This window comes from Nymphalis io, chromosome 28, assembly GCF_905147045.1.
Source record: "Nymphalis io chromosome 28, ilAglIoxx1.1, whole genome shotgun sequence".
Taxonomy (NCBI): domain Eukaryota; kingdom Metazoa; phylum Arthropoda; class Insecta; order Lepidoptera; family Nymphalidae; genus Nymphalis; species Nymphalis io.
This window is the reverse complement of record NC_065915.1, coordinates 491,576-517,341: the sequence shown is the minus strand read 5'-3', so window position 1 is coordinate 517,341 and position 25,766 is coordinate 491,576. Positions and strand designations below refer to the sequence as shown.

The 25,766-nt window shown below is 38.4% G+C and overlaps 1 protein-coding gene across 2 annotated transcripts in view; it reads right to left on the bottom strand.

Moving 5' to 3' along the window:
- The window catches only part of LOC126779282 (uncharacterized), a 37,967-nt gene that overhangs the window by 5,130 nt on the left and 7,071 nt on the right, over positions 1–25,766 (bottom strand). The window contains exons 1-8 of one of the 2 annotated variants that reach the window (XM_050503260.1): positions 15,443–15,497; positions 13,258–13,349; positions 12,431–12,606; positions 9,610–10,467; positions 9,181–9,355; positions 4,832–4,980; positions 2,503–2,680; positions 1,578–1,602 (exon numbers count right to left, since the gene is read on the bottom strand). In XM_050503260.1, coding sequence (XP_050359217.1) covers positions 1,578–1,602; positions 2,503–2,680; positions 4,832–4,980; positions 9,181–9,355; positions 9,610–10,467; positions 12,431–12,606; positions 13,258–13,340 — 1,644 coding nt within the window. In that variant the 5' untranslated portion in view covers positions 13,341–13,349; positions 15,443–15,497. Of the gene's footprint in view, positions 1–1,577; positions 1,603–2,502; positions 2,681–4,831; positions 4,981–9,180; positions 9,356–9,609; positions 10,468–12,430; positions 12,607–13,257; positions 13,350–15,442; positions 15,498–25,766 lie in introns of those variants that run through there. The other variant, XM_050503259.1, reaches the window with a different exon arrangement.

The following is a 25,766-nucleotide window of genomic DNA, read 5'->3' as shown; positions in this document are numbered from 1 at the left end:
CCCCCCGACGTCATAAAGGCACTCACAGCACATTCCCCGGCAGGAGTACTATCACACTGTCTTACTAACTACAACTTATCATCTAAGATATATTTGATCGTTCTACGACTAACCGGATGATTGTTACGTACTTTGTTACTATTACTTATAAATTATCTAAATTTAAAAATGGAACGAGAACAGAGTAACGGAAACAGCATCAATTTATTTTAATCTGATAGTAATTTTATTTATCTTTTTTTTTTATTAATGTCCGGTTGCTATCTTCAAGTAATGATTCGTTTTATGGCTGGTAGAATTTTATATGAGGCGTAATTCAAACGTTTATTCTAAGAAACGTGCCGATAGTGTGTAGTCTATTCAATTTACGAGAGTATAGACAAATAAATCACATTGAATCAATTCAATATCATCGAGATCTTGAATCTATGGTATTCATTATGGATGGAAATGGTGTTTTGAATGTGGACGAAGTTGTTATCGAAACAAAAGTGGAATTATAATATTTATGTTAAAATAGAATGTTTTCGTATTGTAAATATAATCAAGTATTGTTTGTAGAATATAATACAGCAGACCTATTAGCGAATCGCATGGAATATGTTAATATAAGATTTGTTCATCTCTACCCCCTTTTTCGATTTCAATATGGTATGACGTAAAACATATTGAAACGCAATAACTCAAAACGATCGGTTACTGGTGCACAATAACGACTCGTTAAATATAGAAACCGGGCATTAATCGGATTATTCAAATGGTATACATTTTTTAAACAATACAATTTTGTCCATCAATGTGTTTACAACACTATAATGTTTATGATCAAAATCGCCATCTTATTGTTATCTGTTCTCGTTTTTTTTTTTATTTCTATAAGAATATAATCGTATTAGGCCTCCACTCGATTGTTTATAAAGCTAAGGTATTTAGTTATTCGAACATTTCACAGTATATAAGGCGTCAGTAAAAATAAACAAGGATAGTGCAAGCAAATTCTAACTTTGCCTGTCGCATAGCTTTAATACTATCATGAATCATCTTAAAGATTTCAATATATTAATAATGATAATTTTCATTTGTACTTATTTAAAAACGATTAACGATTTCAAATAACTTAGCGAAGATTAATTTTTATAAAGTTAAAATTTACGTATTTATCAAAGCCTATTCTAAGGACCCTCGTAGTATCTACGGAACTATTTGTTCATAAAAAATAATATCACAATATTAAGAACTGATAACGTCAGCGACGAAAGAACAATAAACATTTCAACAACAAATATCAAAATTAAAACGGAAAATATTGTAAAAATTAGCAAACATTCTTCTACTTTACGTACATAAGAAGTTTTGTATATAACATGAAACATTTAAAAAAAAATCAGATCTAAGAATATTCGAATTTTAAAATAATATCTTTGCAACACTCAAATAACGCCAGTTACAAGGCGCTCGTGTATAAGACGCGCGCGGCTGCCGTTGTCGGCCGCGCGTCTGCCGCCTGTTTGTTACGTCAGGGACAGTTTAACGAGTTTTTTGGCGGGCTTTTTCGGTCTCAACCGATCCCTCCTTACCTGTGTCAACCGCATTCTTTCACATCTGTGGACAAAAATATTTATATCAGTTTAGTGGACGCTGGGTGTGTGTAACTCTGATATTATATCGTTTGATTCGTGACGAACTTGTAGCGGTTTTTGTTGGTAGAATACACAAAACCGCGCCAGTTTTACGTTCTATTTGTTTTGTAAAATGACGATTTAATGTGTTGATCATATACGAGTGTACAATGTGTAAAAAAACCCTGTCCGACTCGAAAGGGGCATACACGTATTTTACAGACATTACTATAAAAATATTAAAAATCAAATATTCATTAATGTAAAAATGTTATTGTAATTTATAATGCGCAATTTAGTGCCCTAATTCCCCAATATCGAGCAATTTTTTTAAATGTGACAACACCAGACTCGGCAGGCCGCACCTTTGAGTGCCTTTGAAATACTGCTGGCACGTGTAACGTAAAGTCGCGGCGGGCGGGCGTTGGTACGTGACATGTGAAGTATCGCGCGTAAACTACATCACAGTGATCGTTTCGTATCTCCGCTTGTGTTCCGCGATATGTTGGTTTCTAATCAGGAGTATTTCAAGATGTTAATGTGTCTGGGTAGGAGTAACTTTTGACCAAATTAAATGTGCTACAACGCGTCCGTGCCAACTATGTGCAATGGTGCCAGACCTGTATCGTGTTGGTGGTAAACACATGGAAAAAAATCTTTGCCGCAGCCTTCGCATTGAAGGCTGGAGGATATCGTTAGATCATTTTATCAGGAGTTTTTAACGAAAATATACCCTGTCGACGTGTCACTATTGCGCCGCCTGACACTCACCTGTCGACGTGCGCCGCCTGACACTCACCTGTCGACGTGCGCCGCCTGACACTCACCTGTCGACGTGCGCCGCCTGACACTCACCTGTCGACGTGCGCCGCCTGACACTCACCTGTCGACGTGCCGCTCGTCGCTCAGCCCGCGCGCCACGAGCCGCATGTGCGCGGGCTGCACTCGGTGCGCGGTGAGGTGGGAGTGCGCGACGCACGCGTTATTGCCGACCGCGCTATACGAGAAGCCCGGCTCGTCACGAGGTACGATGCGCGGCTTCGCTCGGACTGCGCACATACCTGTAAAACGAATCCTTTAACTTTCCCGGTAAGAAACCGGAGAAAAATCTCTTTCTTCGTTTATTCATTCATTATTTAGTGTCCTTTAACAGCAACTGCTTGTCAAAGTCTAAAATCAAAGTCAAAAATCTTTATTCAATATAGAAGCGTTACACTTTCTTATTGATTGTCATAAATCCACCACCGGTTCGGAAATAAACACCTCAGACCTGAGAAGAACCGGCGAAAGAAACTCAGCGGGTTTTTTTTATATCTCATTTCTTTACAAGAAGTGCAATACATATACAACACTAGCCAAATTATATATACCATTTTTTAAATTTGAGATAACCTGGAGGCGATCGTTTCATTCCCAGGGTGTGCAATCATTTTAAAAGTCATCGGATGTGGAATATCCTTCAGCACAGAAGCGTTCCTTAACGATTCTTTTAAATTTCACAATTGAATATTTTTGGACGTTTTCTGGAATCTTGTTGTAAAAGCGTATACATTATCCCATATAATTGTAGGTTTATATTTGTTCCTGGTGTTAACACGTCACAATTTCTAGGAAAATCTTTTATGTTTTTTTGTACATACATAACATTATAAAATATGTATTGAGAAGCGACAGTCATTATTTTAATTTCTTTAAATTTACATCTAAGTGAATCTTTAGGGCTCAGGTTATAAATTGCACGAATTTAATACAATTTTTGTACTGCAGAAGAGGGCTACACTTCTGCAGTACAAAAATCGTATTAATATCGGCTGCATTACCCCAGAGTAGAATGCCATAAGACATTATACTGTGGAAATAACTAAAATACACTAGGCGAGCCATCTACATCAGTCAACATTCTAATTTTTTTTATTGCGAAAGCTGCAGAGCTGAGTCTGTTTGCCAATTTATTAATATGAGGGCTCCATTGAAGCTTCGAATCTATGCTGATACCAAGAAATTCGGTTGCTTCTACAGCATGTAAAGCTTCCCCATTAATTAAAAGTACATTCGTTTTTACAAATTTCACGTTGGGAGTAGTGAATTTAATACATTTTGACTTTTTACTGTAACAGTAAATTATTAGCACTAAAGCAATGTACTATTTCAGAGAGAGTTCACCTCGTCATATATTAATAAACGTCATCAGCAAACAATACTATCTCATGTTTGTTATTTAGTAAATGTGGCAAGTCAGGTGGTCATTTATGTAAATAGGATTATTCCTGCCTGAAAAACCAATGTCACATGCCTTCAGATTCTTAATGATGGAAGAAAATCATCCTTTTTGTAACGTGCTTGCATTTTAAAAAAAATAGGACGTGATTTATTATCAGACGAATCATTCCTTACCGCTACTCTCGTTACCAAATCAAAATCGGTACTAAAATTTATAAAGTAACCACTTTTTTCAGCAAGGATCTTCATAATATGGACTAAGTCTTCACCCTTCTTTTGTGGAATCCCATTAGTTTGAGTGTTAGAGCGATGCACCCATGTTCAATTCTGATAGTGTTCTTCGCTATTTCTCTAAACTTAAGTTTCAATTCTACGAGTTCTGTTGCAAAATTGTCTATTTTAGTAACTTCGTTATCTAGATCATTCATTCGATCTACAACAGAATTAATGGAGGACTCGATCGTATTAATTTTTGTAGACCAAAAAGTAACAGTGATTAGTATTTATTTTATCAGAGATTGTATTTAATTTTGGACTTATATTATTGGTAATTTTTTTAGATATTTTATAAACTGGACACTCCAATCTAGCTTTATTCATAGGCAGAATCTTTTTAAAATCGTTTTTATACTTTGACAAGCCGTACATTTAACCATTTCTTCTGTTATTACGGTCTCCGAACAATGTTTACAATCCATTTCGCTTATATATTATTATCCCAAAATTTTGGTAGAAAAAGCTAAGAGTAACTTTGCTTAACAGTTCTATAGTTGAATTGCAGTCAAGCCAGCGACCAAAATTTAATACATAAATTATTGTCATTAACACATACTTTTTCAAAACTTCACTCCAAAACAACACCACAACACAACACAAAAATTATCGATTTATACACTTTTATATAACACGCAGCTGTTTGCTACTGTCGATATCCAACAATGATATTAATAATTAAATACAAGTGCATACGTAACACTAAGCGGCGGACTCACCGGTGATGTAGATGTCCTCGAGGTGGAAGTAGCTCGTGCGCAGCGCGGCCGCGTACAGCGCGCGCGCCGCGCCGGCCGACAGCGCGTAGCCCGTGCCCGACAGGTAGCGCGGGTACACGCGCCCGCCGTACATGTAGCGCGGGCTGTACCTGCGGGCCGCGCTTTACTAGGCTTTCACACTTCACACGCGAGCGACGCCGCGGGCCAACTAAGAATAGGAAGGCGGACGAGCAAATGGGCCACCTGATGGTAAGTGGTCTCCGACGCCTTAGACATTAGCATTGTAAGAAATGTCAGCCATCGCTTACATAGCCAATGCCCCTAACCAACCTTGAAAACTAAGATTTTATGTCCCTTGTGCCTGTAATTACACTGTCTCACCTTTCAAACCGGAACACAACAATATTAAACACTGCTGTTTTGCGATAGAATATAAAAATTTTACCTTCCAATAAAATTTGTATTATGTTTCCTAAGACGTCCGAAGTCCATTATGAGAGTACATCGTCTGATTTCCGCTGCAGGTCGCTAAATTCGCTACTTCCGTTTCCTAACTCGCGCCTACAGCGCCCCCTATACTCATTACTGGAACTAAACTGAGAAGCAAATACGAGCCACCAATTTGTCATTGTTCGGCTCATAATGATGGATGTAGCCCCAGGAAGACATTATCTGGACTTCGGACGTCTTAGGAAACATAATACAAATTTTATTGGAAGGTAAAATTTTTATATTATGTGTTCCGGTCTACGTCCGAAGTCCATTATGAGAGACGTGTTTGTTATCTCCCGGTGGCTTGTATTTGTAATAAAATAATATTTATTTAAGACGCAACAATGTGATACAGTATATTTAATTGAAACAAGGTATTAAGTACCTAATTTGAATTAATTGAATGTAAGCATAATATTAACTACAGGATTTAAATCGACATAAATCAAATATTTCCAATGAAATATTAAGAGATTTAGGACAAAAATACTGAGACAGAGATTTCTCAGAAGTTCTCTATATTTGATGGATTAATAATATGTTTTATATCGAACTTCTAAAGGTAAGCTCATGTTGCCAGTTTCCTTTAGCTAAAATATCATCAGTGGTAATTTTCTATTTAATTTAAAAATGAAACCGCTGCTCTACAACTTCCAGCTGAGGCCTGAATACTAGAATTTGCTAAAAGTCCTTTTATCCAACCATCGATCATCGCTGCAGTAGCCGGTTTAGTAGGACATTTAGTTGCTAAAAATAGATTACTAATATTCCCTCTGATTTGCTGTGTCATATTCACTAGAGTGCGTAGCTAGTATACTGCATCGATGTTTCGGTCAGGAGTAACCACAAAGGTCCAACTTGATTATCGATACGAAGATGAATCATTTTTCGACCCAAATATGGGATAGGTAATGGAATTTACATTATTAATAAAATGGCCACTGTCAACATGCAAAAGAGTAAGGTCATGTACTCTGCGACCCGAAGATAACAGTGCAGCTACAACAAAATAGCTGCAGTGTGTCTGGATATTTGATATACACTATTTAAATCTATATTATAATTCTTTAAATGACAAATCAAAATTCTTGCATCCCATATGGGTAATTTAATAGGTGCAGGCTTTGCCAAGGAAATAGCTTTGAGTATATGTTTTACTATTGGGCTCGACGCTATTTTTATATGCGATAGTTTCGCAAACGAATGCTTTAACCGATTTATGAACAAGCATGGTTCGATTGGAGAGAACGAGATAAATACAGGTAACCGAGGTATCTAGCTACATTTGCTGGTTCAGGTACACGATTTTCCTGACAAAAGCTTTCCCACTTATTCCAAATAGGGGCGTATGTACTTATTGTAGACTCTCTTCAGCACGATTGTAATATGTTTTTCAACTGCGATTTCCATGTCCCCATCAGCTTGTCCCACCCAAATGAGCCAAGCTTCCAGGTATAGAATGCTGACTGAGCTAGGGGTATCATTGTCATTGTGTCCACTAGACTGGTGCTCCGAGTTTCACGGATCGTTTGAGGACACGTGCTTCCAGGTCTGGCCTCCAAAAGGGTCTTTTCCACTTGAGTGCCACTCGTATGTACCGACCTGAGGCTGAGTTGAGGTGGCCCAGCACCCTGGTTATCAGACTGAGCTGCGGAAACAACCATTCCAGCTGATAGTGCCACGATCTGCTGAACGCGTCGTGAAAGCAGGCGTTCGAGTCTAGCAAATCCCGGTAGGTGGTGAAGGAGAAGTACAACATTGAGGTGGTCTACTAGAGCCAGTAGTTTTTGAGTCAGATCTAACAATTATCGTGACCAGGTTACTCCCTCGTGCTTTATGTAGGAAGCAACTGTTCTGTTGTCGCTCTGAAGAATGACTGTCGAGTCTTGAGGCAACGTTGCTCTGGAGGATATGGCTGCTGTCACTGATTACATCTCCTTCAAATTGCAGTGCCAAATTTGCTCTGGTGGTGATCTCATGACCCTTTCACCTTTTCTTTGTTTACATTGAATGTCCGACGCGTCGGTGATGACATGGTTCGTGAACATTCTCTGAGGATGAATTAGCGTCCTCTGGCTGATGTTCTCTTACCACCACTCCAGCTCTATACGTACCTCGTCCGGATGCTGCTTTGGTAAGTGAGGACACCTCCTGAGTTTGTTGCTGTGGTACTGCAGGACTCGGCAATGCAACCTTCCCCGGTGGGTGATGAAGGTCGCAAAGTTGAGGTGTCCTAAGAGGCGTTGCACCTACTTTAGGTCCCAACTACCGCTCGCAAGTCGCACGAGCAAATTCTGACGAGTTTCCTGTAGGCAATGCAATCTTCCCCGGTGGTTGATGAAAGTTGCAAAGTTGAGGTGTCCCAAGAGGCGTTGTGCCTGCGTTAGGTCCCAACTGCCTGTCGCAAGTCGCAAAAGCAAATTCTGACGAATTTTCTGTATTTTGTGCAAGGGACTTGGTGTTGGATTTGGCGTCCCATACGATTTCCAAATCTCGTTGGTGTCATAATCGATTTTTCCATAATGATCCACCAACCTAAGCTGCTCAGTAAACGTATGGCCATCCTTACTTGAGCTTTCAAAACGTCTCTGCCCTGGAGCAGATAATCGTCTAGGCTTACCTAGACGATTATCTGTTCTGCACTAGTCGCAGACAGACGTTTTTGCGAAGTATTTCGGCTGTCCAGTTTGTTACTGAAGCAAATATCCGCGGTGCTGCATCTAAGCCGAATGGCAGTCAAGTCATCTAAAGTAGACGACCGTTAACTGATCCGGAGAAACCTCCGGTGCTGCTCTTTTATTGATAGATGATAATAATAGTATCATCCAGACCGATTTCGGCCACGGCGGCCAATCTCAAGAGAGATTAGCCAACTACGCAGGAGATATTATAGTGCACAAGTGTGTGCGCAAACACAGGTGTACTCTCTATTCTCTAAGTCTCTAATCCGATGGGATGGCAATCCGACACGACCGGAAAGAGTTTACGCGCAGGACCAACGGCTTTACGTGCTTTCCGATGGAACGGGAGTGTACACACTTCCTACTTCCAGACTCCGGGCTGTTACTGAGAATTTTCTGACAGAAAACCCCAATACATATATAAATATATATTTTTTTTTATTGGCCCGACCTGGGAACTGAACCCAGGACCTCCGGGTCTGCGGCCTTACATCATAAGGTAAGATGAGATGATAATTGGCCTGACTTAAATCCAGTTTGACCATCCAATCTACATGTTGTAAGAATTTGGGAACTTGATGATGGTGGAAAAGATGAAAATGTCTCGGTTTCATGTACTGATTCAACATCTTGAGGTTGAAAATTGTTCGATAACTCTCTTCCCGTTTTGTACCTGCGTCCCCCTCCCCCCATTTTCTTTGCTGAGGAGTTATTCGAATAGAATCGCTCAGAATCTCTGTTTTCGGCCTGTTTATTTTTATTAGAATTTTGCCTAGTTCGAAATGGCTTTGCATAGGCAGTAGAATTTGACGGTTCAGGGGATTCGGGCCGAGTAAGAGTAGCAGATGGTGTAAACTTTTAACGACTGCTCTTGTGGAAAGACGACGCAACAATGACAAATTTGGTGGCTCGTATTTGCTTGTCAGTTTAGTTCCAGTAAGGAGTATAGGGGGCGCTGTAGGCGCGAGTTAGGAAACGGAAGTAGCGAATTTAACGACATGCAGCGGAAATCAGACGATGTACTCTCATAATGAACTTCGGACGTCGACCGGAACACATAATATCTGATGAGTGGGTGGTACGTACCCAGACGAGCTTGCACAAAGCCCTACCACCAGTAAAGTGTGAATATTTGGTAGTATGGATTATAAAGATAATATAATATAAAGTACTCACCACTTGCTGCCTACGTCCTGCACGGGCCTCGCGCCACATATAAGGTCCCCTATCAGCAGGTACTCCTGCTCCTGACCCTTGGTGGAATCGTGGACCTTGGACCGGTTGCGAAGGTTTTCGATGAGGTTCGGAACGTTCACGTACATATCGTCGTCGGTCTTCAGAATGTAACGAACTGAAGATTGAAGAATTTAAGTCAAGAAATTGGGAATAAGGAATTGGGAACGTCTATCCTAAAATTTAAGTTTTAGTTTCACGCCGAAGGTTGTGGGTTCGATTCCCACCAGACATTTGTGGGCATGAATGTTCATCATCATGTCTGTTTGTCCTGAGTCCGGGTGTAATCTATATAAGTATATATTTACAAAAGAAAAGTAGTATATGTATATAGTATAGAGTACCTAACAAATAATATAACATTGATCTTACCACTTTCATTGCAATTGTTGGTGACCCACTTTAGCATCATGATAGACTTCAGAGTCAAGTTGTTGTACGAATCGATGAAGCCTTCCTGGATCACATCACCGTATTTCTCCACTTCCTCCTCGATCTTCTCCTGGATTTCCGTATCGTTGTCTTGCGATGGCAGCCCCAATAGGAACACTAATTTGAAATCGACGTTCATGTTGCCAGACTCGCGCTCCGAGACCTCACTCTTTGGGAATTCCTTCGACTTCTTGAGTAGTGTTAGAACTTTGTTCACGTCGGGGCTATCCTCATACCCTCTAGGAGGTATCTTCATTATGTTCGACTGATAATCATAATCCACGTCTAAATCTTCCTCTGGCTCGTTCATTTCTTTGTTCATGTCAAATTCTGGCAACATTTCTTGCTCTTTTTCGTCTTCGAATCGTTTCTCCGGCGTTACGTTATCAACATCGATGAGATTGCTCTGCAACGCTTTAGCCAATTCCGGTAGGAACCGACTGAAACCGGATATTTCTCGTTTCTTCCTATCTACCATATTTACACTTAGATTAACTTTCTTCTCCTCGTAAAGATCGTACGTGTAATTGTAATATTTATACTTCTCCCGAACCGCGTCGAATATTTTCGCCGTTCGAATGTAATTGTCGTAATTACCCCACGTTTCGCGTATCGCTATGCGCTGCGCGAAGTTGCTAGTGGAAGAACAAACTACTATGAGTAGGAATAAACTATTTCTACTTCTCCTGATGCTCTTCGGACATATGTCCTTCGGCTCGTGGACCGTGGTGACGTTGTCCGGCTGTACGTATATCTTCGTGTCCCTGTTGGTGTGAACTGACCACCCCGCTACGGCCACTGTAACACAATAGCGACAGTCAGGAGCGACTTTTATCGAGTTCATGTTTACCTGACGAGTAGAGACATTACTCTTAAGGGAAAAGTTAATAAAACAAAATCTTGTTTGAAAACCTGTATTTATCGTATGAAGTCCTACCATATGTGAATTTATGAATCCACAAACCCGCCTCCATATTCTAACACCACGATGGTTTACCGTAAAAGATGTCATTCATCGCCGAGTAGAACATTTTTTGTTAAATTTTAATTCAATAAGCGGACTGGTAAATACGCGCCTGTAAACACTGCCAATTTCTTGACAGTAGACCATCGGATCTGCAGACTTATCAGCACTAAACCACCGAGAGGATAAATATCAATAATGTGCACGAGCTAACACACAAGAACATATGCACACACAGGAGCTGAAGAAACTCGCACATGACCTGTTTCATACCAACAGGCTAGCTAACATCTTCCATTATATAAAACATTTATAATATAAGTATGTATTTACAAAAGAAAATTAGTACATGAAGTATATCAGTTGTCTGGTTTCCATAGTACAAGCTCTGCTTAGTTTGGGATCAGATGGCCGTTTTTTTTTTTTTTTATAGAATAGGAAGGTGGACGAGCATATGGGCCACCTGATGGTAAGTGGTCACCAAACGCTCTTAGACATTGGCATTGTAAGAAATGTCAACCATCGCTTATAGCCAATGCGCCACCAACCTTGGGAACTAAGATTTTATGTCCCTTGTGCCTGTAATTACACTGGCTCACTCACCCTTCAAACCGGAACACAACAATATCAAGTATTGCTGTTTTGCGGTAGAATATCTGATGAGTGGGTGGTACCTACCCAGACGAGCTTGCACAAAGCCCTATATTCTTGCCAATATAATAATATGCCAGCATATTCTTATTATTATAAACGTTTTTGAATATGTAACTGTAATTTTCATTTTAACTTTGTTGATAAATTCATATCATTAATAATTAAAATAAAAAAAATGGATACATAAGTGCCAATAACACAATACCAGAATGTACGATAATGAAGCGGTCGGATTGTATTCGTTGATTTGCATTTTATTTATTTTATTTAAAATATTTGAGCAGACTGACAAATTATCGACCTTATGGTAAGAGCCTGTAGTCACACTGGCTCACTCACCCTCAAACCGGAACATAACGATACTGAGTATTACTATCTGACAGTAGAACAGACAGGCAGCTTTATAACAAATTGAATCCTGTATGATAATTCAAAAGTATTTATAAGAATCAACTTGAATAAAAAATATTTTCTAAACTACGACATACTGTAATTAGATTATATAAATAACGTCTGCAACACGCGACCAGCCTCTTATCGAAGAGTCTGTCAACAACTCCGTCCAATAATATGGTGCATTTCAAGTAAAACGTTTATTATAAAAATATTAGCTGACCTGACTGAAAAATATTAAGTATGACCAATCGTCACATATCAGATAGTCTATGTATGTATCTGGTTAACAAAGGTACCACACATATTACGAGTGAAATAGATTAACTACCGAGTTTCTAGCCAGTGGTGACCACTTTCTCCAAACGACGACCGACGGGAGGTTATTTATCCCCATCCCGTTGCGGGTATTCTCCTATCACTTTTTTTCCAGTGAAAAAAATAAATAAAGCGAGCACTTGGTGGTAGGGCTTCAGATATTCTACCGCCAAACAGCAAATTAGTAGTGTCGTGTTCCGGTTTGAAGGGTGAGTGAGCTAGTGTAACTACAGGCAAGAGGAACATTACATCTTATTTCCCAAGGTTGGAGGCGCATTGGCGATGTAAGGAATGATTGTATTTATTACATCGCCAATTTCTATGGTGGTAACGACTTACCATGAGGTAGCCTTTTTGCCAGTACGCCAACCTATTTCATAAAAAAAAAAGCTTTGAAACAGACCGTATTAAATATTAAAACGAAGTCGTCACCTTTAGGTAGCTGATCGTTCGCCCTGTTGTACACGGGGATGTACAACAGGACGCAGAACAGTATCATGGCGGTGCTGAAGAGCGAGCACTTCGCGACCGCCGTCACCGCCCAGCGGCGCTCCCTCTCGAATTTGATGTCGCGCGCGAGCGGCACGTAGCGACGGTGCTTATCATATCTGGAATTAACAACATGAAGACGTTATACAAATTCCTCGGCGGGGGGGGAGGGTAAGGTTCACTAGACAATTTTGACCTTTGATCACATGAAGAACCGATATGGCCCAGTGAGAAGAACTTGGACCTCAAGCCAAGATTTTCAATTCAATTACAGATAAACATTTAACATAAATAATTACGCACACAAAAAACAACGCGTTTGTGTTAACGAACATCGATCGTCGACACAACGACGACAAGTTTGTGTGTGTGTGTGTGTGTGTGTGTGTGTATGTGTGTGTAACGTGACTTACACATTATACCAGTATGAAACAAACCGAGATAGATACTACTGATAATAGTGTCGCAAAATACACTTGGCGGTAGGGCTTTGTGCTGGCCCTTCTGGGTAAGTACTACCCACTCACCACATATTTTACTGCCAAACTAGTTGCGTTCCTGTTTGAAGGTTGAGTAAGCGAATGTATAGGCGCAGGGGACATAACAACAAATTCCCATTGGTGGTGCATTGACAATGTAAGCGATGGTTAATATTTCTTAAATCGTCAATACAGCTGGTGGTGACCACTTACTACCACAATTTGCTAGTCTACCTACCGAAAAGAATATTAGAGAGGCTGTTACTATTTGTAGAATATAATAAAGTGTACCTGTATGAGAGTATGGGGCTGTCGTCGCTGTCCCTCTCCGAGTAGCCATCGTCATCCCATTGTTGGTGGACATCGCGGGCCATGTATCGATGCTGGAACAAATACGGTAATATACAAAAGTTATAGTTAATTGATCAAATCAAAATACTTTGTTCAACATAGAAGCACATAAGTAAGTGACAAATTAGAAACTACCACCGGCTCGGAAAAGAAATACCATGACCTGAGAAGAACCGGCGAAAGAATCTCAACGGGTTAAAGTACAAAATAGATAGAATATACCTTATCGTAAATCACAAACATTAAAAAAATTACATAACACATGGTTTTAAGCTAATTAGCTTAAAGCTTTGGCGCCCTCAACGCAACATAGCGATCTCTTCGAGGCAACCGATTGTGGAAGGAACTTATATATGAGTACTCTCAAGTGTATGAGGTACATAAGGTGCAAGATACATTTGTTTCTTATTGTATTACACCCAATCCGTCTTATGTAAATGGCGATTAGAAACATATGTTGATTCGCCAACTGCAGATCTCGAAGTGCTGGGTTCAATCCCCGTGTCAGGCCAATAAGCGGTTATTCAACATACATTACAAATAGTAAAACTAAAATATAAGCATGTTAAAAAACAGAATTAGCGGTTTTTTTTTAATCTAGTTGTGTATATGCAATGTATGTGTATATGAATACATAAAATTGCAAAAATACGTTTGTGCGCAAAAAGTTATATAATAATGATCATACAATTATAGAGCTCATAGATTATAACACACTATGGAAATGACGATAGCCTTCTGTCTAATCTTTATCATATCGAGAATAAGATAACTTCCGGTTGTTCTCAGATCAAAGGTTATATTCCGAACCGGAGGTAGTTTCACTATCATCAATTAAGTGTAATCCAAAAAAACAAAGAAGTTTAAAATGTTCAAATATAACACGCGGGCGAAACCAAGCGACACAGCTAGACTAGTAAACGATACCATTCGCAAAATCAGTCTTAATATGCAAACGGTAAGAAGCAAACGATCTTTACTCTGACTGCGCTTCCTAAAGTGCAATAATAAGGAAAACAGTTATCAAGATATGTGTGTGTCAAAATAATTAATTATTTGTCATAGCCGGATATAGAAGTGACTGTTTTCGTTAATTATATACAATATCATCAAAGTATATTTACTTAGTGGTAGGGCTGGTTCCTCTCACTCATCATGTTCTACCGACAACAGTAATACTTATTGTTGTTTGAAGGGTGAGTGAACACAACAACATAAGTTATTGTTGCTTGGTTTTTTAATCCTGAGACATTATTCACACACGGCCATCTGATCCCAAAAAAAATCTACGAGCTTGTATTTCAACTACCACCAGACAACTGATATACTACATATACTGTTATTCTTTTGTAAATACATTTTTATATAGATAATTACACCCAGACTCAGGACAAACAGACATGTTCATGCACACGAATGTCTGTCCTGGGTGGGAATCAAACCTACAATCTTCGGCGTGAAAGGCGAGTATCTACCGACCACGCCAACCGGCCCGTCGTCGTGTTAGAAAATCTGTGATCGGATAGCTTAGTTAGCGCAGTTTCCATTCGGCTCCGCGGAGCAGTAGCCTCGGAGATACAAGACATCCAAATGAGATATCAAGACGTAGAAGTGACAAATAAATGATAATTGATGAAAAAGAGTCAATACCGAGTTTCTTGCTTCTTCTCGGTAGAATCTACTTCTGAACCCTTGGTAGCTTAACATTCACTTTAAACAATACACGCAACAAATTAGCGTACTTTCACGAGTGAGATTCGGAGTGAGGTCTTAGAGACAGCACGGCTTTTACCCTCTCCGACACGTTCGCGCGCCCGCCGGCCTAATGTCACCGCCGGAGGCCGCACTCGACATATTTCTTATTAAAAACTTTATCTACACAGCTACTTCGTGCTCGTAAGTAAATAGTAAAACAAAATGTTCTTTGCTTATTTGTATATCTATAATCTATAAAAATAAATCAAATTGAATGTCTGTGATTTCGAAATAACTGCCTCTTTTTAAGTTAATCATTATTTGCCGGTTACCAAAACCAAAACAATCACTTTTTTATTTTAGTTTGCCGCCTCTACCTAATAATTTAAATATTTTATTTGTATTATTCTAATGTGCATTATATACGTACGTTAAAACGGCAGCTTTTTAAGGATTTTCGTCACAAACTGAACGTCCACGCTGGCGATGCAGCGGCTTCTGCTAGTTGATAATAAAACTTGTAATGACGTCATACACAGTAATTATTGTGTTAATTATTACGGTAAAATATGACAAACACGACACCTGATAATTATGGCCATCGTTGCACGCGTCACGCGGACATTATCATATTGTTTTTAATGAAGCGCGGTGTGGTGTAGCTGTTTACAAAACCTAAGTTGGCCTGAAGTTCGATCCCGCGAAAATCACACATACCTAACAGATTAAAGTAACGATTATACACTTATATTTACTGGTGGTAGGGCTTTGTGCAAGCTCGTCTGGGTAGGTACCACCCACTCATCAGATATTCTACCGCAAAACAGCAGTACTTGTTATTGTTGTGTTCCGGTTTGAAGGGTGCGCCAGTGTAATTTCAGGCACAAGGGACATAAAATCTTAGTTCCCAAGGTTGGTGGCGCATTAGCTATGTAAGCGACGGTTGACATTTCTTACAATACCAATGTCTGAAGGGCGTTTGGTGACCACATACCATCAGGTGGCCCAAATGCTCGTCTGCCTTCCTATTCTATAAAAAAAAAACACTATTATTAAATCATCAAATCAAATGGATTTTATTTATGCAAACTTCACAATCAAGCGTTTTTAAATCGTCAATTAATTATTTTAACTAAAGCCTCTAAATATGTACATGGTTAGTATTCTTGATCAGTTACAAGCCAGGCGATCTTAGGTCCAAGCATCTTTATTTAAAAAGGTTTTATTTTAATGAGTTCTAGGATTTATTGTTTCATTATATATGCGTATAACATTGTCTAGAAAAGTTCTCTGTAATTTATGCCATCGGAGAAGGTATTACAATTTTGTTATTATGTATTGTATTAATAAAGCCGAGATGGCCCAGTGGTAAGAGCGCGTGATCTTAACCGATGATCATGGGTTCAAACCCTGGCAAGCACCACTGAATTTTCATGTGCTTTATTTGTGATTATAATTCAACAAAACATCGTGAGGAAACCTGCATGTGTCTAATTTCACTGAAATTCAGTCACATGTGTATTCCACCAACCCGCATTGGAGCAGCGTGGTGGAATAAGCTCCAAAACCTTCTCCTCAAAACAGGGAGAAGAGGCCTTAGCCCAGCAGTGGGACATTCACAGGCTGTTACTTACTTACTTGTTACTTGTATATTATTAATTCTTAATGTATATCGACTAATAAACAATATATTATGAAAAATCTACTGTAAGGCAACCGTCAATTTCACCTCACCCACAACACCTATTTCTTTAAAATTTTCACGTAATGATGTCATAGCCGATGTTGAAGCCGAGATGGCCCTGTGGTAAGAACGCGTGAATCTTAACCGATGATCGTGGGTTCAAACCCGGGCAAGCACCACTGAATTTTCATGTGCTTAATTTGTGATTATAATTCATCTCGTGCTTTACGGTGAAGGAAAACATCGTGAGGAAACCTGCATGTGTCTAATTTCACTGAAATACTGCCACATGTGAATTCTACCAACCCGCATTGGAGCAGCGTGGTGGAATAAGCTCCAAACCTTCTCCTCAAAAAGAGGAGAGGAGGCCTTTAGCCCAGCAGTGGGACATTCACAGGCTGTTACTGATGTCATAGAGTTGAGATTATAAATTAGTTAGAGGGCTGTTTTCTGCAAAATATATACATATACTCAACCGACCCGGGGTTGGAACTGCGGGATCAGGGGCCACTACAGCTAACTACCAACACCTGAGAGGCAGTGACGCTTTGTTATCATCTATATACATATATAATCTTGTATAATAGACTTATACATTTTGAACGTGAGTTTTAAGTTAATTTTTGACCCGGGCAGGATGTTTTCACTTCGCTAAGGCGAGTCAGACACTCAATGAAGGATCACGATGAATCAAGACCATCTATATTATTAAGAATATATAATATTATTATATAAAATCGTCTTAGTCTAACTCTATTACTATTCACGAAATCAAAAAAAAAACTGTATTCAAGTGAGCTCTTGAGCAATTTCGAAAAAAATTGTACCGTAGGTTTTCGCCGTGTCCCTCAACTTTGTTTAATTATTTTTTCATGATGAATGACGTCTAGCAGAATATATTGATTTAAGTGAAAAAGAGATATTTTTAAAAGTATATATAAATTCTCGATTTGTTGTTACTTTACCAAATATAAATTTTACAAAGATTTTAAAATATTTAAGAACAATTTACCTGTCCCCCTCCCAACCCGTGTCAGATTATCTTGATAATTCCAATAATTTCATGTATGTGAATGGTTTAGTAAATATAATTTGAATTCTTAAAAGTCTAATTTAAAAGTTAAAGGTATCAAAAACATTTATTTTCTATTTAAAATAAATCGAAATTAAAACCGAAAATTTGAGCTAACCGGAACAATCTGTATTGCGACCGCTATTTTTTGCAATAAAATCGTCTAAATAAGGAACAATTCGACACGAAATGGCAGCACATATATCATTCTTCATCGAGAGACGCTATTTTGCTTTAATTTTCAAATTAACTTGTGGCCAGCGCGGACGCAGTGTTGAAATATTCTGTATTTCAATTTCGTTCCTCAGGTATGTGACCAAGTTTTACTATTATAAATCACTTTTATTTAATAATTGTAATTGTTGACATGTTGCAAAATATTTGTAATATTTGATATGAAAAAGTTAATAATCTTAAGTAGGACAGGTAATTGTTAAACAATTTAAAACTACAAGAAGATAGCATTATGTGACCTCCGTTTTGACTTATTCTACGGTCACATTTAACGGAACAGCAGGTCACAACAGGTCGGAATGCATAAAACTTGGTTCATATTGCACCCGACTGACCAAATAACAGTATACATTACTGTTACAAAATGTATTCAATATAGATAATATGTGTATCAGAAAATATGATCAAACTTTTTATTTTCTTAATCATTATCATTAAAATAATGTGTTTTTTGATGTGAAATAGTATTATTACAGTAGTACTGATGTTCCTCACTTCAAAACAAAAAAAAAAAATGTAAAATTTTCGAATTTATCAGGCCACAGCTACAATTCTGAAACTAAAAACATAGTTGGACAAAAACTTGGAAAAGAAAATAAAAGTATAAGAAAAACGATCAACTGACATTATATGCCATAAATTTAACGTTTCTTTCAATACTTTCACACATACACTTGGGTACAAATCCTAGGCCGGAAAGCAAAATGTATGTCATAATAGGTACACATTTAGGCAATTTTGAAATCATGTGAATACAACCTTTTCTTTTAAGACTTCCATTTTGTCACTGTGTGTGTCCCTTCAAAATTATGAAGTTAAATCTATGAAATCTACGAGTTTTTACGATTTAATTCCGTGCGGCCGTAATTATGTATCCAGTAAATATATTACTTTTCGAAAAAGCTACTCACATCAAGTAAAATATTATATTTACGGAGTAAAATTAAAAAATAACAAAGTTAAAAGCGACAGAGTCACAAAACTGAATAAAACACATTTATTCTGTGTAAATCCTTGAAGCTACGGCTACCAAGTGACAATACGGATTACTAGTTTAGTCAAATTTAAAAAAGGCTTATGAGTTTCATACTTTTCTTTAATTTTGCTTTTAAATATAGTCGCACAACGGAAACTATTACGCCACAAAGTCCGTTTTGTTTCGATATTTAAGAGAAAATATCTCGGATTCCGCGTTCCTTCTTATTTTTCTCTATAATAAACTATATTCCCCAATACGTTATGGTAAAGTTTGTAATAAAATACAACATTACGAATAAAATATTTTTTTACAGAAGGGTACAGTTTATTTTGAAATTGCTCTCTTACAAGCGCTATTAAATCTACATTTTACAAGGTTTTTAAAGAGGGTTCTAACGAGAAGAACCGGCAAGACCGATTAGTTAGTATTTTTTTTATAAATCAAAAAAATATAAATGTAATAATCGTATACACTTTTCATATTTCGGAGCAAACGCCTAGTAGTGACGCTGTAGCGATGTGCGCGACGTGCGCGATGTGCGCGCGAACTAAATTATTAACATCCTATACCACTTACTTCGATGACTCTGGGTGGGTTTATTACTGACCAACCGCGTAGCAGTTCGAAACAATACGTTCACACATACACGTATCTATTAAATTAAAAATTTAAATAACCCCGATACAAAAAACAAACCTCCGAAAAGTAAAAAATAATTGTCAATGTCGAAACTTCTAATAAGACTGTATATGTAGACGCCTGGGTACAAATCCTAGGTCGGTTTATGATGTTAATACTTTTTACATCGCCAATACCTATGGAAGAACTAAGAACGCGTAATTCTTAACCGATGATCGTTGGTTCAAACCCGGGCAAGCAATACTGAATTTTCATTATTTTATTTATTATTTTATTGTCATGTTTATTATTTCATGTGCTTAATTTGTGATTATAATTTATCTCGTGCTTTGCACTCATGTTGTTTTCCTTCACCATATACGGTGAACCTGCATGTGTCTAATTTCACTGAAATTCTGCCACAAGTGTATTTCACCCGCATTGGAACAGCGTGGTGGAATAAGCTCCATGCTCCACTGGTGGTAGGGCTTTGTGCAAGCTCGTCTGGGTAGGTACCACCCACTCATCAGATATTCTACCGCAAAACAGCAATACTTGATATTGTTGTGTTCCGGTTTGAAGGGTGAGTGAGCCAGTGTAATTACAGGCACAAGGGACATAAAATCTTAGTTCCCAAGGTTGGTGGCGCATTGGATATGTAAGCGATGGTTGACATTTCTTACAATGCCAATGTCTAAGAGCGTTGGTGACCACTTACCATCAGGTGGCCCATATGCTCGTCCGCCTTCCTATTCTATAAAAAAAAAAAAAATACCTTCTCCTCAAAAAGGGAGAGGAGGCTTTAGCCCAGCAGTGGGACATTCACAGGCTGTTACTGTATACCTATGGGAGTGGTGAACACTTACCATCAGGTGGATCATTTGTCGTTCCTCTTTCTTAAAATATTTGTATTTCACGTTTGAGGATCACAGGAGCTACCGTTTCGATTTATAAAACTCTTTTTACGATTCGCGATAGATAAGTTCGTATATTGAATTGAAATATTTAATTTAGGATATATACGTATAAACTTTACGCTTCGACTCTATGGAAGGGTCAGCGACGATAAACGACAACCATTATTGTAAAATATATGAAACAGGCATGAATAATACAAATCTAACCGTGTGACTGTTATTATATAATATATGAAATGTATGTTACTTAGCAAATCGTAATATTTAAGAATACAGGAAATATATCGAACATTGAGAGGGATGTCTGTGTCAAGTGAGAATGGTAAAGAAAAAAGCTCTGTAATGGTCCCACTGCTGAGCTAAGAGAGTATAAGTGTATTCCAACGCACTGCTTCAATGCGGGTTGGCAGAATTTATTTGACCCTCGTGGGTCAGTTCACGTTTTCTCCGTTACTGCCCTGCTCGACATCAATTATTTACACGAAACTCGGACTGTGTTTGTTGCTCGTCCGTGTGTGAATCCTCAATTTTTGTTAACAATTCGCATGTACTCGCCTGACTCACTGCCATCTCGGCTCGGAAGTGATAAATGTAAACATTCAATTACGAATTGATCATTTTAAATGTAAATGGGGGTCCAACGCCCACTCTCCTTTAAAGGAAGCTTGGAGCTTATTCCACCACGATGCACAATGCGGATTGATGGATACACATGGAGCATATTCTCATCGGACACATGTAGGTTTTCTCCCGATGATTTCCTTCACCGCCGAACACGAAATGATTTCTAAACACAAGTACAGATAAAAACTCCGTGAATTTCTATCCACAATCTCCAGTTAAAATTCATGAGTTGTAAACCACTAAATCGTTTCGATTCATACTTAATTTATAATAATACAAATCAACTTTCATCACATACCTACTTATGACCTTTCGCAAAAGTTTTAAGGTTGTCTGGAAGAGAATGTACCGTCAAGCTCCCTTTCTGCACAAAGTCAATCTATATATAAGGAATAACTTTACATACACTAATATTACATTATTTTTTTATAATTAAGTATAAAACATCGTATTAAATACTAGTTTTCGTTTCGTTTTTAGGTTTAAGATAGGTATATTCATTTCTTGTGGTTCATACCAAATGTCATTAAAATCGGTTCAGTATTCTGTAAACGCGTAACAGATAGAATTACTTCGCATTTATAATGTTAGTATAGATCGGTACATTAAGGGTCCTCCAGACCGATTTCGGCCACGGCGGCCAATCTCAAGAGAGAATAGCCAACTGCGCAGGACATATTATAGTGCACAAGTGTGTGCGCAAACACAGGTGCACTAGATGAGACCTTTTTTTTCACGCAGTGGAAACCTTCAGAAAGGTACCCAGCTCCCATGGGGGGAGAACTGGGCTATGTGGGATTCTTACCCACTAAAACCACTGCGATGGCCGTCCTTGGCACGGATTGGAGAGGCTGCGGGATCGTGTTGATATAACGCATCCGCAGCCTCTCCCGTGCTTTGCTCCGCTCATGGCTCGGCGGAGCTCTCCTCAGGGGGCGAAGGTAATCCCGCCCCCGCACTCCTCGCTAGTGCACACGGCAGCGCGAGGCCATCTCGGCTGCCGTCCTCCTCAGGGCCGTCTGAAATAAGACACGCGAGACCCCCACCTCACGTATCCATGGCCCCAGGGTTACGCCTTATCTTTTAAACCCCGGGCGTAGGGGCTGTGCACTAGACGAGACCTAGACCAACGAGGCAGTCGATTATTATAAACGTTACATTATTGTGTCGCTCGTCGGAGTTAGAACTCGCGATCCATTTATCGGTTTTAATCGTTACGATACATAATACAAGTATTGAAAACTTGTAGTCTAATTAACGCAACGTAGACTTATCACGCGCTAATGAATTCAGTGCAGGATACCACTATCAGCACATACAAGTACATTTAGTTCAACGATACTTTAAATATATTTAATTTATGTTATAACAACATTTTTCTATTAGCTAAACAAATACAGATGAGTTTAAAAATATATATAATGAAGATTATCAATGTTACATAGAGGAAAGATTTGTTTGTTTGTAAACGATATACTCTAAAACTACTGACAGATAGTAGGGAGCAACTTTATCCCGAAGTAACATAGGCTTTTCCGTTTTGTTATAATAATAATATTTAAGTCTAATGGTATTTGTGTATGTACTTATAAGAATCGTAACCGCAGTCACAGGTAGTGTAAGATAAAACAAATTAAAAATATTAATAAGCTTGAAATAAATGTTTTTTTAAATGGTTACCACCTCTCACAGGCATTGACGCCGTTAGAAATATTAATCATCAATCACAGACATTGCCTAGGGACCACCAACCATGAAAACCAAGATGCTAAATCCCTTGCACCTGCAGTTACACTGGCTCACTCTCCTTTCCAACCTTAACACGTCTTACAACGTATTACTGTTTGCGGGTATAAAACAATAGTAAATACATATCAGCGTAACCGTTTGAAAATAGCAAGTGAGCACAGCGCCATTTTTGACAATTTAATGGGTAAATGAGGTGGGTGATCGAATTGTCCTGTTGTCCGTAAACTTTTTTGCCAATTAGCATCTGCAATTTGTTAATGTGACCAATGATTTCAGTAATGATTATGACCGATTTCCCTGACCGATTTCGGTCACGGCGTCCTCTCTCAAGATAGACAAATTATCGTGATCAAATGTCTGGTCAAGCAAACACAGGTTCTCTCGTAATCAGGAACGGCAATCCAAAACGACCGGAGTGAGTGCTTTCCGAGACATAATTGTTAGCGTTGCCAATTTCCAAACTCCGGGTGAACTCGAGGTTTGAAACCAAGACCTCAGCAACTGGAGCTTCATACGCCTGCGATTACACCAATGAGACAGTCAGATTTCACAAATACTGTTTTGGCAAGTTAAATATATAAGTACTTTTACATATTCAATTGATTCGTATTGCACATATGAACGATACACAAACAAATTGAAACCTTATTATATATAATTTAGGATATATTATCGAATGTACATATGTATTCTGTTATGAAACTAATTAATCATTCGAATTACGTTCAATTCGAGTTTATTTATGGTCATCGAGTTTTGCTGAACGTTTATTAGTGACAAGGTGACGTGTGTTAATTTTAGGTATGTACTACCGGTGTATATATAAACTCGTACATATATACATAGATTATGTTTATATACTCTTATATATCGTTGGTCGATAACTTGAATAATCTATAGTATTAATTGTGGATTCGGGAAACAATTAGGTTTTTAATATGGCGAAGTTGCTGTCTAAGCTTTGGGTGTAAATTAAAGTGGATATAAGTGGTAAGTGAAATATTGTATCACAAAAAGATATATTAATCAAGAACTTTTTGTAGATCATACTATTATAATATATATAGCAGGGCTATCAAATCGCATGGAATATTCGCGTTTATAATATTAGTTAGAATATTCATATTAGATCTTCGCGACTTAGGTTGTGTCATTTTTTCCCTTAAATAATATTATCTGTGTGTATGGTTATTTCATGGCCACAGACAATTTCTATTTAAAATTTAATTACGATCGGTTAAGTGGTTTAGTCGTAACAAATGGAGTAACTTTTGCATAATAAACTGAACAATAATGTTTCTTTCTGGTGAGATGAAGACAGTCAGCTTCCAGACGGTAGAGAAGCTTTCTCGATTAAGAGCAACAGCCTGTACAGAGTACATGTCCAACTGCTGCGGAGTTTATTCCACCACGTTGCTCCAAAGCGGATTAGTGGAAACATACGTGGAAGATTTTAAGATTGTCATGTAATAACCACTAGGCTCTCGGCATGTTATCAGCTTACTCGTTCGATAGAACGTCTTTTTCCTCTAAAACGGTGCGATCCCTTGTAATGGTGTATACATTTATAATCAGAGCCCAGATCTTAGAAAACACGAAACTCTTACCGATCTGAGATAGGACCCGAGGCTGTCCATATATTTTTCTTCGAAGTATGCCGGGAAAATCATGTTTAAACATTAACCGCCTTACATAAACACTGCTTAGTGGCTGGTTAGGTAAACACTGATTTCGCTCTTTCTGTCAACAACGATATGTCATTCGAATGAAGGAGACACAGCATTGTTTAACTTACCACCCGCTAAACAACGTTATAAGTACGTCCGTTAATGTTTATTTCGAAACAGCGTAACAGCCGATTTCAATATTATTCAAGCTGCGTTATATTGAGCCTAGGTGGCCCAGTGGTAAGAACGCGTGAATCTTAACCGATGATCGTGGGTTCAAACCCGGGCAAGCACCACTGAATTTTCATGTGCTTAATTTGTGATTATAATACATCTCGTGCTTTACGGTGAATTAAAACATCGTGTGGAAACCTGTATGTGTCTAATTTCATTGAAATTCTGCTACATGTGTATTCCACCAACCCGCACTGGAGCAGCGTGGTGGAATAAACTCCAAGCCTTTTCATCAAAAACGGGAGAGGAGGCCTTTAGCCCAGCAATGGGACATTCACAGGCTGCACGGTAAGATCAGCTCGCTTGTTTGTTTGGCGATGATTTTTTTAACGTAAAACATCTATTGGCGCAGCTCGGGGTAAGATGCTGTATCATGCCGTATGCCCTGACGGCTAAGGGCGTAACGACACGACCACTCTCGGACGCCGCTCTCTATTCTCTTGTATGGAGGATATATATTATTATATAACACAATGTTATTTACAAAACCCAATGTTTTAATATTTTACTCTATATTTATTTATTGGGTTTCTGTTATAACAAATTATTTCTAACACTGCAAATTTTTTAAGGTATAGATAGGTTAATAATACATATATACACTCAGCGGCACTATAAATCGCCCTCCCTGTTCAAGTGGCCTCTTTGTCACCTAGCGTTTTTGAGTAAAGGATTAAGTGTTCACTATTGTAATGTACTTGTATTGCGAGTAAAATGCTAACCCCCTTAAAATTTTAAATTGATGAGAATCAGGTTAAAAGGTGGATACCGTTACCATCTGTGTTATTCTGTATTATTGTTGCCTTAGCATCCATACTGTTCATTTACTCTGAAAGTAAGCGAATTTTGTTTATTTTTAATTTTAACGATTTAACGGAAGAGCTTTTTAAAAAAACCTTACAATGACCTCACACAAAGTTGTATTAGCTATTGCTTTAATTGACGAAGGACTAGGTAAACGTCGCGAGGCACGAAG